The following is a 17,399-nucleotide window of genomic DNA, read 5'->3' as shown; positions in this document are numbered from 1 at the left end:
TCAGAACTGCGTATGCACCACAATGCGCATGTGCGTCGCACAGGTACAAAGTGGATCGCCGCTCAGCAATGGGTTTGTGCGAAGAATCCGTTTGCATGGCCGATCGCAAGGAGATTGACAGGAAGAAGCCGTTTGTGGGTGGTAACTGACTGTTTTCTGGGAGTAGTTGGAAAAACGCAGGCGTGTTATATCTGCCCCTCCCCCCTGCAGTGCACATGGTCTTGCCAAACTGCTAACAAATTTGCTGCTTCGATCAGGTCTGAATTACCCCCAATATGTAGGAAAAAGTACACTACACATGGCAGAGTGTCTGAGAAATGCCAGCCGTCTTGCGCCATATGGTGAAAAGATGCTAGGTGTGTTAAAACACATCTGATTGTAACTACTATGTTAGTTGTTACTACATTTCTGGTATCTTTTGCAGGAAAAAAAATAAAATAAAATATGACATCTGCATAAGATCTTGTTTAACGTTAACAAACTTTGTTGCAATAATAATGATGGCATCACTTTTGTCTCTCTATTTTATACAGAACAACTCTTGTTCAGTGTCCTTTGGTATCGTGGATAAATAGTGAGAGTGAGACTCCAACTGCAACAACTGAACCTACCTCTCCAATGGTGACCGAGCCATCCCCCACCGTGGACACTGTAGCATCACCTGCACTCCTTACAACACTGGCTTCAGGCAGGTACTGCTCTAACAATTATGGGCATATTACTAGAATTGTTTTTACAATTGCAGTGACTTGGGATGTGGAGTGCGCGTGTATATATTCACACCCTTGACCCATATCCATTGCATTGACGGGCTGCGGGTGTGAATAGGCACAGTCAGTCATTGCTGCAATGAGAATGTGCAACCCACACCTTAGTCATGAGCACTCTTTCCTTGCTTTGACACCGTGGATAAGTACCTTTATGCAGTTATGCCCTTGCTTTTTTGACTGGTATCCTGTTTTTGGCTGCTGCACAAGGCACTTTGTGAATTTTGGTGAATCGTTGCACAAATGTGTGAGTCATAAAGTTATACATTGGATGATGCTGGCTTAATTTTTTTTTCTATCTACATTTACAAGCTGTGTGTGTGTGTGTGTGTGTGTGTGTGTGTGTGTGTATATGTGTGTGTGTATGTGTGTGTATATATATATATATATATATATATATGTATATAATAAAGTGAGAGCTAAACAGTATCTGGCAATTTTATTACAATTTTAAATAATTGCCCCGTTGCCCTCCGTTGTGTACTGTATAGTACTGTGTTATATATATGTATATATATATATATATATATATATTTTAATATATACACACACACACAAAACGAAGTGGCAGAAGTCATGGGATAAGTGTCTAATATTGAGTAGGACCCCTTATAGTCCAGTGTTGTGCGATTCCACAAGTGAACGGAAGACCTCTGGAGAGATGTTGGCCCCTGCCGTCTGGATAGCTTTCCACATCTCCCTGATATTTGTAGGTGAAGGATCTTGGGTGTGAATGGACCTCTCCATCTCCTCATCTCAAAATGCTTGATTGGGTTCATGTCGGGCGAACTCGGTGGCCATACTATTCATCGGAATTCTCTAGAGTGCTCCTCAATGACACTGTGCATTAATCTGATTATCCTGCTTGAATATTCTGTTGTGGGGGTACATGAAATCCATGAAGGGCTGCAAATGGTCACCATGCCCACCATAGATCACGCTTCCTTTAGCCTCGCCAGAAACCGACATGTGACGTGACCCGGAAGTGATATCAGGTAGACAGGCAACAGGGCACTGCCTTCACATGTAACAACAATCATATGTTGTGTCCATGACACCCTTCCCTCCAAACTAGCTGGAAGAGTGGCCACTGCAGGTCACAAAATACAAACATAGTGTAATTAGACTGCAGTACAGGACATAATTACTCCAAGGCTGCAGCCACTGGCCTCGACATTCCCTCATTTACTGGAGCACTGGCCAAATGCCCCCCCAAATGGCGGTGCGGCTTAGGGGACACTGGATCCATTGTCTCAGACCGAGATCTGGACATGCTCAGTACAGATCCTGTGTATGTGCAGATCTCAAAACATTGGAGATGTACGCAGACCATCGTGAATACATACATCTCTAAACTAAGTATTCAACAGGAGTTGAACATTCTTCCTATCCAGTCCCACCAAATAATGCTTTCTTCACCACCCTCTGCCCTCCATAAAGCTGCAGTTTAGTAAAGGAGAGTTAGGAGATTGTGCACCTTGCTATACAAGCCTACAGCTTTTCCTAATTCTAGGTATGGGGTAACAGACACAGGCACCCTGCTCTAGTTTCTTGCAGAATTCCAAACCTCAGGTGGAGTGGAGTGCACCAAAGAACGCTATAAATACACTACCTCCTGATTCCTTTATCTCAAGTATTTAACATAGTAATTTGGGAATATTTTTTGAATATTTATACGGATATAGATGGAGCTCAATATGTTGCGTATAAATTCCAGACTATCCTACAGTAATTTGTATTATATCAGAATAATAAAATGTGAATGTTGTTACGTCAACTTTAAGGGGGCTATATATCGTTGGTGGCCCTTCCGAAAATTAACATTGTTTGTTGCTGGTTAGGAAAGTTTTTTTCAGGTCTAATTATCAATGTGGTCATTCCGAAACAGCTGCTCTGATGAGCAAAACCCTGTAGTATAACTGCAGCAGCAAAAGGTTACACTGGCAGGTTCTGTCCAAGCAGTGCCCCTGAATGTATGCCCACTAGATGGCTTGGATGGTATGAAGATTCCACTACAGATGGATGTGTCCTCATACATCCAGCCTCAATATGCCACACAGCGTGAGATGCCTGGGGTGGGTGAGTCGCCAGGTCCCGGGCAACTCTGCTAACATGGGGAGTTTTTGGGGGGCAAAACTGCCTCTTGGTTGCAACACAACCAGGACTCACAAAGAGACTGTACTGAATCATTTGATGTGTGACACTTGTATATTGTGTGTGACTGAGTCTGTATACAGTACAGAGCACAACGGAGCTTGTATTGGAAAGAAGTTGCGGCTGCTACAATGTAGCACTTTGTGTAGAGATTCAGAGACTCCGTCACACACACTATACAAGTGTCGCATATATCAAATTAATCAGCACAGTGTCCTCATGTGTACTAGTTACGTTGTGTTGCGACTAAGATGCATTTTCGTCAAGAAAGACACCCAACGTTACAAGAGTGACTGCAACAAAGATGTATGAGGATTTATCTGTCCAGTGTTTTCTCTCCCCATTGGAAAGCGCATGCAAATTCCATCTACACATGCTATTGGGGATCAGCTTTAAAAAAAAAATTTTTCTTAGCTTTATGAATTGCACAATTGTAACATGAGAATGGCGGTGTGCGGTAATTTTGCCAGTCTCTCTCCTGCTGTATGTTACACACATAATAATGAGAGTGATCATGCGGAAATTGTTGTTTCCGCATAATTAAATGTCCAGAAACGATTATTAAATAGGCCCATGAGTAAAATGGAATACAAATGGTTGTTGTTTTGTTTAGTTTATATTGTTTCCTGCTTTTGGAATGGATTGTCATCATATTTACTATGATACTCATCTGGCATTGCTATAGTGCAGTGATCTCCAACCCATAGCTCGCGAGCTACTGGTAGCTTGCCGTAGTATTTTCAGTAGCTCACAGAGCGCACGGGCTTGGGCAGTCAATTGCATTCCTCCTCCCTTCATTTTTAATATGGTGCCGGCCGTCAGCCAATCAGAGCTTGTGGACCGGCAGTGGCGGCACCTGATTGGCTGCCGGACAGCAAGTTTTGATTGGCTCACTTACTGGCACCATATTTTAAATGCCCACCGCCGCCGGAGACTCTGTCACCCTCACCGCTCTCCGGAATTCACAGGAGAGGCTCGCGCTGCGCTCTCCTCCTCTTCCGTCCCTCATACAGGAGGAGCAGCATCGGCGGCAGTAGAAGAAGCCAGCAAGGGTTAGCACTATGTGGGGCACTGTATCGGACACTGCGGGGGGGGGGGGGGGCATTTTATCAGGCGCAGCGGGGGGGGCATTTTAAATGGCACTGCGGGGGGAAATTGTATCTGGCACTGCTGGGGGGCATTATTTGTGTATCTGGCACTGCTGGGAGGCATTATTTAAATATCTGGCACTGCTGAGGGGCATTATTTGTGTATCTGGCACTGCTGAGAGGCATTATTTGTGTATCTGGCACTGCTGGGGGCATTATTTGTGTATATGGCACTGCTGACGGTCATTATTTGTGTATCTGGCACTACGCGGGGGGGAATTACTTGTAGTTGTGAGGCCACACCCACTTTTGTGAGGCCACACCCACTTTCGCTGGAAGGCACGCGCATTGGGGGGAGGGGGTAGCTCCTTCAGAGGTTTTATTTTCCGAAAGTAGCTCACACCCCAATTAAGGTTGGAGACCACTGCTATAGTGATTAGGATGCTTATTGTTATTACCTTGGCCTAATGACACTTTGTTGTTACAGCATCCCTGGGAGACAGGCCAAAGCCGTGTACCCATGTGAGGCAGAGCACAGCTCAGAGTTATCATTTCAAGTAGGAGAAGTCTTTGAAAATGGTAAGTAACCTTTTGACACTATTGCGGGGATTTAGATCCCATAGCACATAGACAATATTGTTACCACATCTGACTCTAATGACCAGTGCGCATCCAACAGTCTGTCTGTGTGTGTGTGTGTGTGTGTGTGTGTGTGTGTATATATATATATATATATATATATATATATATATATATATATATATATACATGTGTGTGTATATATGATGCAGGCCCACACTCTAGTGTTCAAGCTGACTGGCTGCGTTACACATGAGCATGTAAGAGCAGCTAGAAGATGGCAATTCCCGCAGTATGATAGAAGACATTTACCAGCTTACCCAATAACAGTCTCATCGCTATCAGTTGGGTGATTATTGAACACTATCAGGGGAATCCAATTACCCACAATGAATTTGGGGTGTAAGTACAGCTTTATGCCGCAGTTACCCCTATGTAACCCATCTGTCTCACCCCTGTCTGTCTACCCTCCCCTTTAGAATGTAAGCTCTCACGAGCAGGGCCCTCTTCCCTCATGTGCTTATCCTTTTCTTACTTTAATAATATTCAACTGTACCACATCCAGCAGTCTTCTGCCACCTGATACTTATTCCAGTGTCATCTGCTGATGTAACTATGTTTATTTACCCTGTACTTGTCCTATATTGTCAACTGTAAGTTACTGTTTTTCTGCTTGATTATTTGTTTATGTACTCTGTAATTGGGCGCTGCGGAACCCTTGTGGCGCCATATAAATAAAGGAGAATAATAATAATAAAGTTACGGTACCCCTGGCTTGTGGATTTTTGTGTGCAGCCCCATAGGTCGCGAGTAAAAAGTGTGCTAGTCCGGCCTTAGAAGGGGCCAATTTGGGTGCTACTGCCAGTGTTTACACACCGCTGCATCATCAACTCGCACTTGCTGCGTGTGTAACCAGCATTACTTTGTGTGGGCAGTACTGTAGCTGTTAGCTTCTGCTGTTACTGAATCGCAGTATGCCAGGCTATAGTGGTCTTCTCGCTGATGCATACGCAGTTTTGACCCTGCTGTGTCCCCTACACTAGTGCAATACTTACAGCTCTAGTTCTCCTGTATGAATGTGTCCTCTCCTATCTGCTTACTGTTCCCACCATCTGAGAGAATTCATTTCCAAAATAATATACATTAAATAAATTCATAACCGCTTCTTTTATTATATGTTTGTGACTCCCTGTTAGTCCGGGGTTGATGTAAGATGAAGTACACAGGTTCCCTTGCCTCTGCTGATAGGGTGGCAGCAATCCGCTCTGAGTGTTTGGTATAGGATTACATTGTACTGCTTGCACTGCCGTTATTGAAAATGTGATGTTTTCTCTGGCTTTTTTTCACAGTGCTTGTAATTTAAACCCATTAGTGTTTTTCAGGGTTCAATGGGTTGCTCAATTATAGTTCTGATTTGAAAGTCTGTGCTAATAATTGAGCACTTCACTTTGTAATTAATTAAAATGTTTATTTCTCTGACGTCCTAGTGGATGCTGGGAACTCCGTAAGGACCATGGGGAATAGACGGGCTCCGCAGGAGACTGGGCACTCTTAAAAGAAAGATTAGATACTATATCTGGTGTGCACTGGCTCTCCCTCTATGCCTCTCCTCCAGACCTCAGTTAGAATCTGTGCCCGGCCAGAGCTGGATGCACCTAGTGGGCTCTCCTGAGCTTACTAGAAAAGAAAGTATTTGTTAGGTTTTTTATTTTCAGTGAGATCTGCTGGCAGCAGACTCACTGCTAGGGGAGAGAAGCAAACCTACCTGCTTGCAGCTAGCTTGTGCTTCTAAGGCTACTGGACACCATTAGCTCCAGAGGGATCGAACACAGGGTCCGACCTTGATCGTCCGTTCCCGGAGCCGTGCTGCCGTCCCCCTTGCAGAGCCAGAAGACGGAAGAACCAGGAGAAAATCGGCGGCTGAAGACTCCGGTCTTCAATAAGGTAGCGCACAGCACTGCAGCTGTGCGCCATTGCTCCCACAGCACACCACACGCTCCGGTCACTGGTGGGTGCAGGGCGCTGGGGGGGGGGGGCGCCCTGGGCTGCAATAAGTATACCTTTTGGCAAATGTGCACATAATACAGTTATAAACTGTATATGTGCCTAATCCCCCTCCATTAACATTAATAAAAAAGCGGGAGAAGCCCGCCGCGGAGGGGGCGGGGCTATCGCCCTCAGCAGACCGGCGCCATTTTCTCTTCACAGCTCCGCTGGAAGGACGCTCCCCAGGCTCTCCCCTGCAGTATACACTACAAGAAGGGTAAAAAAGAGAGGGGGGGCACATAAATTTAGGCGCAAAAGGTGATATAAGCAGCTATTGGGGGAAAATTCACTATATAACAGTGTTAGTGTAAATCCCTCTGTTATATAGCGCTCTGGTGTGTGCTGGCATACTCTCTCTCTGTCTCCCCAAAGGACTTTGTGGGGTCCTGTCCTCAGTCAGAGCATTCCCTGTGTGTGTGCGGTGTGTCGGTACGGCTGTGTCGACATGTTTGATGAGGGCGCTTACGTGGAGGCGGAGCAGGAGCCGATAAGTGTGATGTCGCCCCCTGCGGGGCCGACACCAGAATGGATGGATATGTGGAAGGTATTAACCGACAGTGTCAACTCCTTGCATAAAAGGTTTGATGACGTAACAGCTTTGGGACAGCCGGCATCTCAGCCCGCGCCTGCCCAGGCGTCCCAGAGGCCATCAGGGGCTCAAAAACGCCCGCTACCTCAGATGGCAGACACAGATGTCGACACGGAGTCTGACTCCAGTGTAGACGAGGATGAGACAAATGTACAGTCCACAAGGGCCATCCGATGCATGATTACGGCAATGAAAAATGTGTTGCACATTTCTGACATTAACCCGGTTACCACTAAAAAGGGTATTATGTTTGGGGAGAAAAAGCAGCCAGTGACTTTTCCCCCATCTGATGAGTTAAATGAATTGTGTGAAGAAGCGTGGTGTTCCCCAGATAAGAAACTAGTGATTTCTAAGAGGTTACTAATGGCGTACCCTTTCCCGCCAACGGACAGGTTACGTTGGGAAACATCCCCTAGGGTGGACAAGGCGCTCACACGCTTATCAAAAAAGGTGGCACTGCCGTCTCAGGATACGGCCGCCTTAAAGGAGCCTGCAGATAGAAAGCAGGAGGCTATCCTGAAGTCTGTGTATACACACTCAGGTACTATACTGAGACCTGCAATTGCTTCAGCATGGATGTGTAGTGCTGCAGCTGCTTGGTCTGATACCCTGATTCCCTTGACAGGGATACTATTTTGCTAACCATAGAGCATATTAAAGACGTCGTCTTATATATGAGGGATGCACAGAGGGACATTTGCCGGCTGGCATCTAGAATTAATGCAATGTCCATTTCTGCCAGGAGAGTATTATGGACTCGGCAGTGGACAGGTGATGCTGATTCTAAAAGGCACATGGAGGTTTTGCCTTATAAGGGTGAGGAATTGTTTGGGGACGGTCTCTCGGACCTCGTATCCACAGCAACAGCTGGGAAGTCGACTTTTTTACCTCAGGTTCCCTCACAGCCGTATTATCAAGTACAGTCCTTTCGGCCTCAGAAAGGCAAGCGGGTCAGAGGCGCTTCCTTTCTGCCCAGAGGCAGGGGTAGAGGGAAAAAGCTGCACCAGACAGCCAGTTCCCAGGAACAAAAATCCTCCCCTGCTTCCACTAAGTCCACCGCATGACGCTGGGGCTCCACAGGTGGAGCCAGGTGCGGTGGGGGCGCGTCTCCGGAACTTCAGCGACCAGTGGGTTCGCTCACAGGTGGAGCTCTGGGTTCTTCAAGTGGTATCTCAGGGATACAAGCTGGAGTTCGAGGCATCTCCCCCTCGCCGTTACCTCAAATCAGCCTTGCCAGCTGCTCCCAAGGAAAGGGAGGTAGTACTGGCGGCAATTCACAAGCTGTACCTTCAGCAGGTGATAATCAAAGTTCCCCTCCTTCAACAGGGAAGGGGTTACTATTCCACAATGTTTGTGGTACCGATACCAGACGGTTCGGTGAGACCCATTCTAAATTTGAAATCCTTGAACACTTATATAAGGAAGTTCAAGTTCAAAATGGAATCGCTCAGGGCGATTATTGCAAGCCTGGAAGAGGGGGATTTTATGGTGTCACTGGACATCAAGGATGCTTACCTACATGTCCCCATTTACCCACCTCACCAGGAGTACCTCAGGTTTGTGGTACAGGACTGTCATTACCAATTCCAGACGTTGCCGTTTGGTCTGTCCACGGCACCGAGGGTATTTACCAAGGTAATGGCCGAAATAATGATACTCCTTCGGAAGAAGGGAGTTATAATTATCCCGTACTTGGACGATCTCCTTATAAAGGCAAGGTCCAGAGAGCAGTTGTTAGTCAGCGTAGCACTTTCTCGGGAAGTGTTGCAACAGCATGGCTGGATTCTGAATATCCCAAAGTCGCAGCTGATTCCTGCGACGCGTCTGCTCTTCCTGGGCATGATTCTGGACACAGAACAGAAGAAGGTGTTTCTCCCGGTGGGGAAGGCACAGGAATTGTCATCTCTGGTCAGGGACCTCCTGAAACCAAAACAGGTGTCGGTGCATCACTGCACGCGAGTCCTGGGAAAGATGGTGGCTTCTTACGAAGCAATTCCCTTCGGCAGGTTCCATGCAAGGATCTTTCAGTGGGATCTGTTAGACAAATGGTCCGGATTGCATCTTCAGATGCATCGGTTGATCACCCTGTCCCCAAGGGCCAGGGTGTCTCTGCTGTGGTGGCTGCAGATTGCTCATCTTCTCGAGGGCCGCAGATTCGGCATACAGGACTGGGTCCTGGTGACCACGGACGCAAGCCTCTGAGGATGGGGGGCAGTCACTCAGGGAAGGAACTTCCAAGGACAGTGGTCAAGTCAGGAGACTTCACTACACATAAAAATACTGGAACTAAGGGCCATTTACAACGCCCTGAGTCAAGCAGAGGCCCTTCTTCAAAACCAACCAGTGCTGATTCAATCAGACAACATCACGGCGGTCGCCCATGTAAACCGCCAGGGCGGCACAAGAAGCAGGATGGCGATGGCAGAAGCCACAAGGATTCTCCGATGGGCGGAAAATCACGTGCTAGCACTGTCAGCAGTGTTCAACAAAAAGCTAAAAAAATATTGCGCCAGGTCAAGGGACCCTCAGGCGATAGCTGTGGACGCACTAGTGACACCGTGGGTGTACCAGTCGGTTTATGTGTTCCCTCCTCTTCCTCTCATACCCAAGGTACTGAGGATAGTAAGAAAGAGAGGAGTAAGAACTATACTCATCGTTCCGGATTGGCCAAGAAGAACTTGGTACCCAGAACTACAAGAAATGATCTCAGAGGACCCATGGCCTCTGCCTCTCAGACAGGACCTGTTACAGCAGGGGCCCTGTCTGTTCCAAGACTTACCGCGGCTGCGTTTGACGGCATGGCGGTTGAACGCCGGATCCTAACGGAAAAGGGCATTCCGGATGAAGTGATTCCTACGCTGATAAAGGCTAGGAAAGACGTGACAGCACAACATTATCACCGTATATGGCGAAAATATGTTGCTTGGTGTGAGGCCAGGAAGGCCCCTACAGAGGAATTCCAGCTGGGTCGATTCCTGCACTTCCTACAGTCAGGAGTGACTATGGGCCTAAAATTAGGATCCATAAAGGTCCAGATTTCGGCCCTATCTATTTTCTTTCAAAAAGAACTGGCTTCACTGCCTGAAGTTCAGACGTTTGTTAAGGGAGTGCTGCATATTCAGCCCCCTTTTGTGCCTCCAGTGGCACCTTGGGATCTTAACGTTGTGTTGGATTTCCTGAAATCCCACTGGTTTGAGCCACTTAAGACCGTGGAGCTAAAATATCTCACGTGGAAAGTGGTCATGCTATTAGCCTTAGCTTCGGCTAGGCGTGTGTCAGAATTGGTGGCTTTGTCGTGTAAAAGCCCTTATCTGATCTTCCATATGGACAGGGCAGAATTGAGGACTCGTCCCCAATTTCTCCCTAAGGTGGTATCAGCGTTTCATTTGAACCAACCTATTGTGGTGCCTGCGGCTACTAGGGACTTGGAGGACTCCAAGTTACTAGATGTAGTCAGGGCTTTGAAAATCTATGTAGCCAGGACGGCTGGAGTCAGGAAAACTGACTCGCTGTTTATCCTGCATGCGCCCAACAAGCTGGGTGCTCCTGCTTCAAAGCAAACTATTGCGCGCTGGATCTGTAACACGATTCAGCAAGCTCATTCTGCGGCAGGATTGCCGCATTCTAAATCGGTAAAAGCCCATTCCACAAGGAAGGTGGGCTCTTCTTGGGCGGCTGCCCGAGGGGTCTCGGCTTTACAGCTTTGCCGAGCTGCTATTTGGTCGGGTTCAAACACATTTGCTAAGTTCTACAAGTTTGATACCCTGGCTGAGGAGGACCTTGCCTTTGCTCATTCGGTGCTGCAGAGTCAACCGCACTCTCCCACCCGTTTGGGAGCTTTGGTATAATCCCCATGGTCCTTACGGAGTTCCCAGCATCCACTAGGACGTCAGAGAAAATAAGAATTTACTCTCGTAGTCCGTAGTGGATGCTGGGCGCCCGTCCCAAGTGCGGACTCTCTGCAATACATGTATATAGTTATTGCTTAACTAAAGGGTTATTGTTATGAGCCATCTGTTACTGAGGCTCAGTTGTTGTTCATACTGTTAACTGGGTATGGTTATCACAAGTTGTACAGTGTGATTGGTGTGGCTGGTATGAGTCTTACCCTGGATTCCAAATCCTTTCCTAGTAATGTCAGCTCTTCCGGGCACAGTTTCCCTAACTGAGGTCTGGAGGAGGGGCATAGAGGGAGGAGCCAGTGCACACCAGATATAGTACCTAATCTTTCTTTTAAGAGTGCCCAGTCTCCTGCGGAGCCCGTCTATTCCCCATGGTCCTTACGGAGTTCCCAGCATCCACTACGGACTACGAGAAATAGAATTAAAGGTGAGTAAATTCTTATTTTCTTCAATTGAAATATATATAGTATATGCTGTTAAAAAATTTATATTTAAAATATTTTATGCATCGATTTAAAACAGGTGAATAAACGTCTTTATTAATCACAGTAGCAAGTGTTCTATTCATTTTATCTGAATAATGTTGAAGTAAATATATTATTCTAATAATCCTTACTATTATTCCGTTTGTGCGACTCCCACTTTGTTATGTTTACCGTGCCTGAATTTTGAGAAGTTGTGGCCTTACCCATTCCAGCGATGTTAAACTAGAGATGGCGCGTTTTACTCAGTACATTCTATTTACTAAAGTTTTCACATGCACTTAGTGAGAACACAAAAACCTCACATGTAAGGGGTGTAGAACAGAATACAATCCTAACTGATAAATAATATACCAGCAACATGGCTAAATCCTGCACACTAGTCCCTCTGTAACTGCCATAACTTTAGCCTCTTTAATTACTTGTTAACTAATTTCAATTTGTATACCCATGACTTCTTAACAGTGAAGTGTGATGTTCTACTGTGGTTGGGATGTACTAAGCTTTGGACAGTGATAAAGGGGTCTTTCTTCATCAGGGTCCATAGTGATCCACAGTCCTTACATTGGGGTGTCGGTAGTAGAAGTCGACCAGGTACCACACAGTTAAGCTTTTAACTTCCAGAATGCATCGTTCCTCCTCCCTGCCAAGTTATACATGCACTAGTTCTACCTGCCACTGTGGTGCGAGTAGTTGACTTCAGTGCCCATTGCAATTGTTATTTACTTGCATTGTATGTGACTTGTGCTAGCTCTGCTGTCTGACTGAGTACAGGTGATCAGTGCTGTGGTACGTCACAATTACTTTTTGTTTTGTGAAGACATTCACATTTGCAGTTGCTAAAGCTGTACATTGTGTGTGCTTAGCTTTTAGTTATCCAGTTACAATGTTTTCCAAAGTCAAAGGTAACAAAGATGATAAAGCACTTGTACTGGTTTCATGTAAGGCATGTGCGACAGCCTTACACACGGTTTGTGTGTTAAATGCTATGTGCCAAACCCACAACGGCTGCTTCAACCAGCCCGTGCAGGAACCACCCTGGGTGGCTTCTGCATAGGCTATAACGAGCATAGTGGACCGATTGGCGGCTCCTGCTTTGCCGCCTAATATGGGGTTATTGCAGCATTTACCTCATGCATTGCAGGACCCCGAGTATCCTACATAGATAAACTCGGTGGAAACCCAAATGGGACCTATTGGCCTGTCCTCAATCTGAAATCTCTGAACAAGTTTTTGCGGGTGCACAGATTTCGTAATGGAAACACTACAGTCTATTGCTCTGGCACCTGAGCCAGGGGACTTAATGGTATCCTTGGATATTCTGGATGCCTACCTACATAGCACCTACTCATCAGAGATTACTCCATTTTGCTGTTCAGCAACAGCATTCTAAGTTTCAGGCATTATCCTTTGGGCTGTCCACCGCTCCACTGGTATTTACCAAGGTGGTTATGGCAGCTCAGCAGATTCGTCATGGGATCAGGATACTCTATTTGTACAACTTGTTGCTCCTGGCACAGTTTCAGGAAGTTTTGCACTGCCATCTTCAATAACCATTGGCTTTTTACAAACTCACGGGTGGCTGATCAATTGGGAAAAGTCCTCCCTTGTCCCATCACAACTGATGTTGCATCTAGGGGCTCTCCCGGATTCGCAGGAACAGAGGCTCTTCCTGCCAACGGACAAAGTTGCCGACTGCAGTCAAGGGTCTGCAACTTACTGCAAAATCCCTGGGTGTCCATACATTCAGCAATGCAGGTTCTGTGGTCCATGGTCTCCACCTCTGATATAATGGCGTATGCCCAGTTTCATTCCAGACCCCCTACAACATCTGATCCTTTCCAGGTAGAATGGGCAGTGTCATCAGATCTGGGCCCAGATGATGATACGGTCTCTGGAGGTGCGTCTGTCTCTCATCTGGTGGCTACAGACTTCACACTTGAACAAAGGACTCCCATTCTGGATTCCGTATTGGGGCGTCCTCACCATGCATGCCAGTCTCTGTGGGTGGGGCGGTTGCCTACTTAAACCATCAAGGGGGCACTCACAGCCATCTGGCTATGGCGGAAGTGGCGCGCGTGTGCCAGTGGGCCAAGGCTCACCTTCCGGCCATCTCAACGGTTTTTCTGCCAGGAATCCTCAACTGGGAAGCAGACTTCCTCAGTCGGCAGGACGTCCACAATGGTGAATGGCTACCACATTGACCAGACTTGTTGTCTCGGGGTCCCTGTCTGCATCGGGACTTGGCTCGACTATCTTTGATGGCTTGGCTCTTGAGTTATCAGTCCTCAGAGCTAAGGGGTTCTCATATGCAGTGATGCAGACTCATAAGCTATCTTTAACCCGCATCTATTACCGGATTTGGCACACTTATTTTCAGTGGTGTGCACCTAGGCACTTTGACCCTCATACCTTTAGGGTCTCCAGGGTACTGGCCTTTCTGCAAGCAGGGTTAGACCTTGGTCTTCGCTTAGCATCCCTGAAAGTAAAAGTTTCTGCACTGTCAGTATGGTTTCAATGTAAGATCGCTCCACTACAAGATGTGCGTACCTTTTTGTCAAGGTACATATCCAGCTTTGTACATATCCAGCTTTGTACATCCAGTGGCCCCTGGGATTTGTCTCTGGTCCTGCAAGCTCTTAAGGCTTCAACATTTGAGCCTTTAGAGTGAATGGACCTTAAGTGGCTGTCAGCAAAGGTGGCTATTGTCTCTGCTAGAATGGTGTCTGGTTTGGGGGCACTTTCCTGTCGTCCTCTGTTTCTGATCTTCCATCAAAGATGGGGCCTTTCTCTGTACCAGGGTGGGTCCCCTTTCTAAGCTGGTGTCCAAGTTTCATCTAAATACGGAGATAATGGTTCCAGCCATTCAGTCCTCTGATCTGTCAGCTGGAGAGGCCTTATTGGATGTGGTTTGTGCACTAGGTAAAGTAATCAGGAAAACGTAATATCTATTTGTCCTGTATGGATTCCATAAGCAAGGTTGGCCAGCTAGTAAACAAACGCTGTCCAGGTGGCTTCGCATGACTATTGCAGAGGCTTACATTTGAGCTGATCTTCCTGTTCCGGATACAGTCTCTGCTCGGGACGCAGTTATGATGCCGCCGGGTGGGATCCCGGTGGTCACGATACCGACACTGAAATCCTGCCTTGCAGCCACAATACCGGCGACACAATGCCGACAGAGGTGGGAATAGGGAGGTTAGGTTTAGACATGAGAAGGGGGGGTTAGGGTGAAGGGACGGGAAGGTTAGAGTTAGGTACCGAGGAGGGAGGGTTAGGTTTAGGCAGCGGGAAAGGGAGGGTTGGGGTTAGGCAGCCCCCGAGGAGGGTTAGGGTTAAGCACCCACAGGGAGGGTTAGGGTAGGGGACAGGAGAAGTTTAGGGTGCAAACTGCGGGGCTGTCGGGATTTTAATGGCTGGGATGCCGATGTTGGTATTCTGACCATTGGCATCCCGTCCATCGGGATTACATACTGAACCCCTCTGCTAATTCTCATGTTCAGTAGGTCCCTCATGGGCGGCTCACCGAAGCACTACTGCTAAACAACTCTGCAAGGTAGCTACATGGTCTTCTATTAACACATTCCTGAGGTTTTATGCCTTTGATACCTTTGCCTCTCAGGATGCTTCCTTTGGGCTTCAGATTCTCCTGTCTAGTTAGGAGCATCCCCACCCTTAGGGGACACTGCTTTAGGACATCCCCAATGTAAGGACTGTGGATCACTATGGACCCTGATGAAGAAAACAAGAGTTTAGGTAGACTTACAATGATTAACTTTTTCTTCGAGGTCCATAGGATCCACAGGGTGCCCACCCTGACGCACCTGTCTTGGTGTGGAATATTTTTAGTTTTTTCCCTTTTTGATGTTTCTCACTTCTGCTATGTGGGAGAGAGTGTCTTGTATGTTCAGGTCTTCCTTCTCTCCTGAAATCCCGCTTATGCTTATGGCTTGTTAACAAAACTGGCTTCCCTAGGACGGGGACGGGGTATATGAGGAGGAGTACCGATGCATTCACTTTTTCTCTGTCCATGGCTTAGTAAATAGACCCCAAAGCGGAGATAGATAAACTAAAACCAATCCCTTCCTGTCATTTTTTCGAACCCAGCCTGTAACATGGCAGTTAGGAGCTGATTGGCTAGTACTTTATCTTCCCCTATGTGATTTTTAATACAACAGCGATTAGTTATGGGCTTTATCATATTTTGTTATAATTACATATTTTTTTCTCTCTCTCTCTCTGTTTCAGTACATAACTCATTGGAGCCAGGATGGCTTGAGGGAACCCTGAATGGCAGACGGGGACTTATTCCACAAAATTATGTTCAGTTTCTCTAGCTGTATGTACTTGTTGCTCAGAAGCTGTACATGGTATCCATGGATTCCTGCTCTGGTAACGCGTGTCTTGTGACTGCTTAAACCACTTGACCAGACTTCAGTTTGGAAAATGCCTGTAAATGAATAGGCATGCAATATTACCAAACTAAAAGGACACATTTTATTTAATGTTGCATTTGTTACTGTATATTTTTATTTTTTAGCAAGCACTGTTAGCTGGCATAACGTTTGATTATTATATCACTCATTGCACAATTTCATTCCTTGCTAATGAGATTATCTAGTGTAATTATATTTAAATTAATAGTGTGATGTATAGCCTCCTTGGCTACAAATCTACAGTAATGCAAATCACATATAAAGGTTCACAAATGGCACACTATTTTAATATGGTTTTTGGAAGCCATTAAATACAATATCAATATATTTGCACATTTTAAGGCTTTTGATGCTGCAATTTTCAGTTTATTGTAAGAATGGACTCAAAAAACTACATTGGTAGCATTTTATATTACTTTTTACATCAGTTCTTTTTTAGCAGTCACCGTGATGTATTTTGTTGTTACTGTCATTATTGTTAAGCTTCCACTTGTTCAATTTTATTGTTTTTAAAATATAGTTTCTGCCAAAAATGTAATTTTATCACAAATAAAATATTCGTTCTTTTAATATATGCCGTGCTTTACTGCAAGAATGGAATTAAAGAAATTGGATCTCCTATAACTGTGTAATAAAATAAAATACAGTGTAATATAAAAACTTGGCACACATGACATGTTTGGGACCACAAGGAGTAAATTCTTCTTTCACTTTGTTCTTACTCCCTGTTTTTTCCCACATATGACAATGCCACTGTTCTCGGTAAATTTACGTTGGCTAGTGAAACTGAAATGCTTACAAAAAATGTATCTTACATACACAATGTAGCATTCAAAGGGTGATAATACTGCTTGCCAGGAGACAAATGGTTAACATAGTTTGGCTGGGATGTTCCAAAGGAAAAATTTGGTAAAAACCCTGTTTTCTGGGTTTTACAGCATCTTGAAATGTACTAACCCCCGGGTCCCACATATCGATGCGGAGGGTAACATAATTTTTTTCTGGCATTACCCAATAGATGCCTATGTCCTTCTTTCCGCACCCCACCGTTCACGCCTCCCACCACTCACCTGCTGACAGCATCCCGACGCACTCACTGATCCCCCAACCTCCTCCTCCCCCTAATGCCGGATCCCTCAACCTCTTCCTCCCCCAACACAGCCAGCTGTCTTTCCAGCTGCAGGGAGGAGGAGGAGCCCCAGGACTGCCTGCAGACATCACTTCCAGAGGGTAGGAGATGATGCAGACCCCCGCACACTCTCACCTGGCACAGCAGGTATCAAAAGGGGCAGAATTTGCTGCATTGCGATACTAATCACATATGTTAGTACATATGCGATTAGTACTATCAATGCA

At 46.1% G+C, this 17,399-nt stretch overlaps 1 protein-coding gene across 4 annotated transcripts in view; it reads left to right on the top strand.

Annotated features, from left to right (window-relative positions):
- ARHGAP10 (Rho GTPase activating protein 10) overlaps positions 1-16,617 on the top strand; it is a 614,077-nt gene extending 597,460 nt beyond the window's left edge. For 3 of the 4 annotated variants that reach the window (XM_063920579.1, XM_063920578.1, XM_063920581.1), the window contains exons 21-23: positions 534-692; positions 4,497-4,588; positions 15,856-16,617. In XM_063920579.1, the coding sequence (XP_063776649.1) occupies positions 534-692; positions 4,497-4,588; positions 15,856-15,944 (340 nt within the window). In that variant the 3' untranslated portion in view covers positions 15,945-16,617. The remainder of the gene's footprint in view (positions 1-533; positions 693-4,496; positions 4,589-15,855) is intronic. The other variant, XM_063920580.1, reaches the window with a different exon arrangement.
- The last annotated feature ends 782 nt before the right edge of the window (positions 16,618-17,399 follow it).

This window comes from Pseudophryne corroboree, chromosome 1 (assembly GCF_028390025.1).
Source record: "Pseudophryne corroboree isolate aPseCor3 chromosome 1, aPseCor3.hap2, whole genome shotgun sequence".
NCBI lineage: Eukaryota > Metazoa > Chordata > Amphibia > Anura > Myobatrachidae > Pseudophryne > Pseudophryne corroboree.
This window is presented reverse-complemented; position numbering and strand designations above follow the sequence as displayed.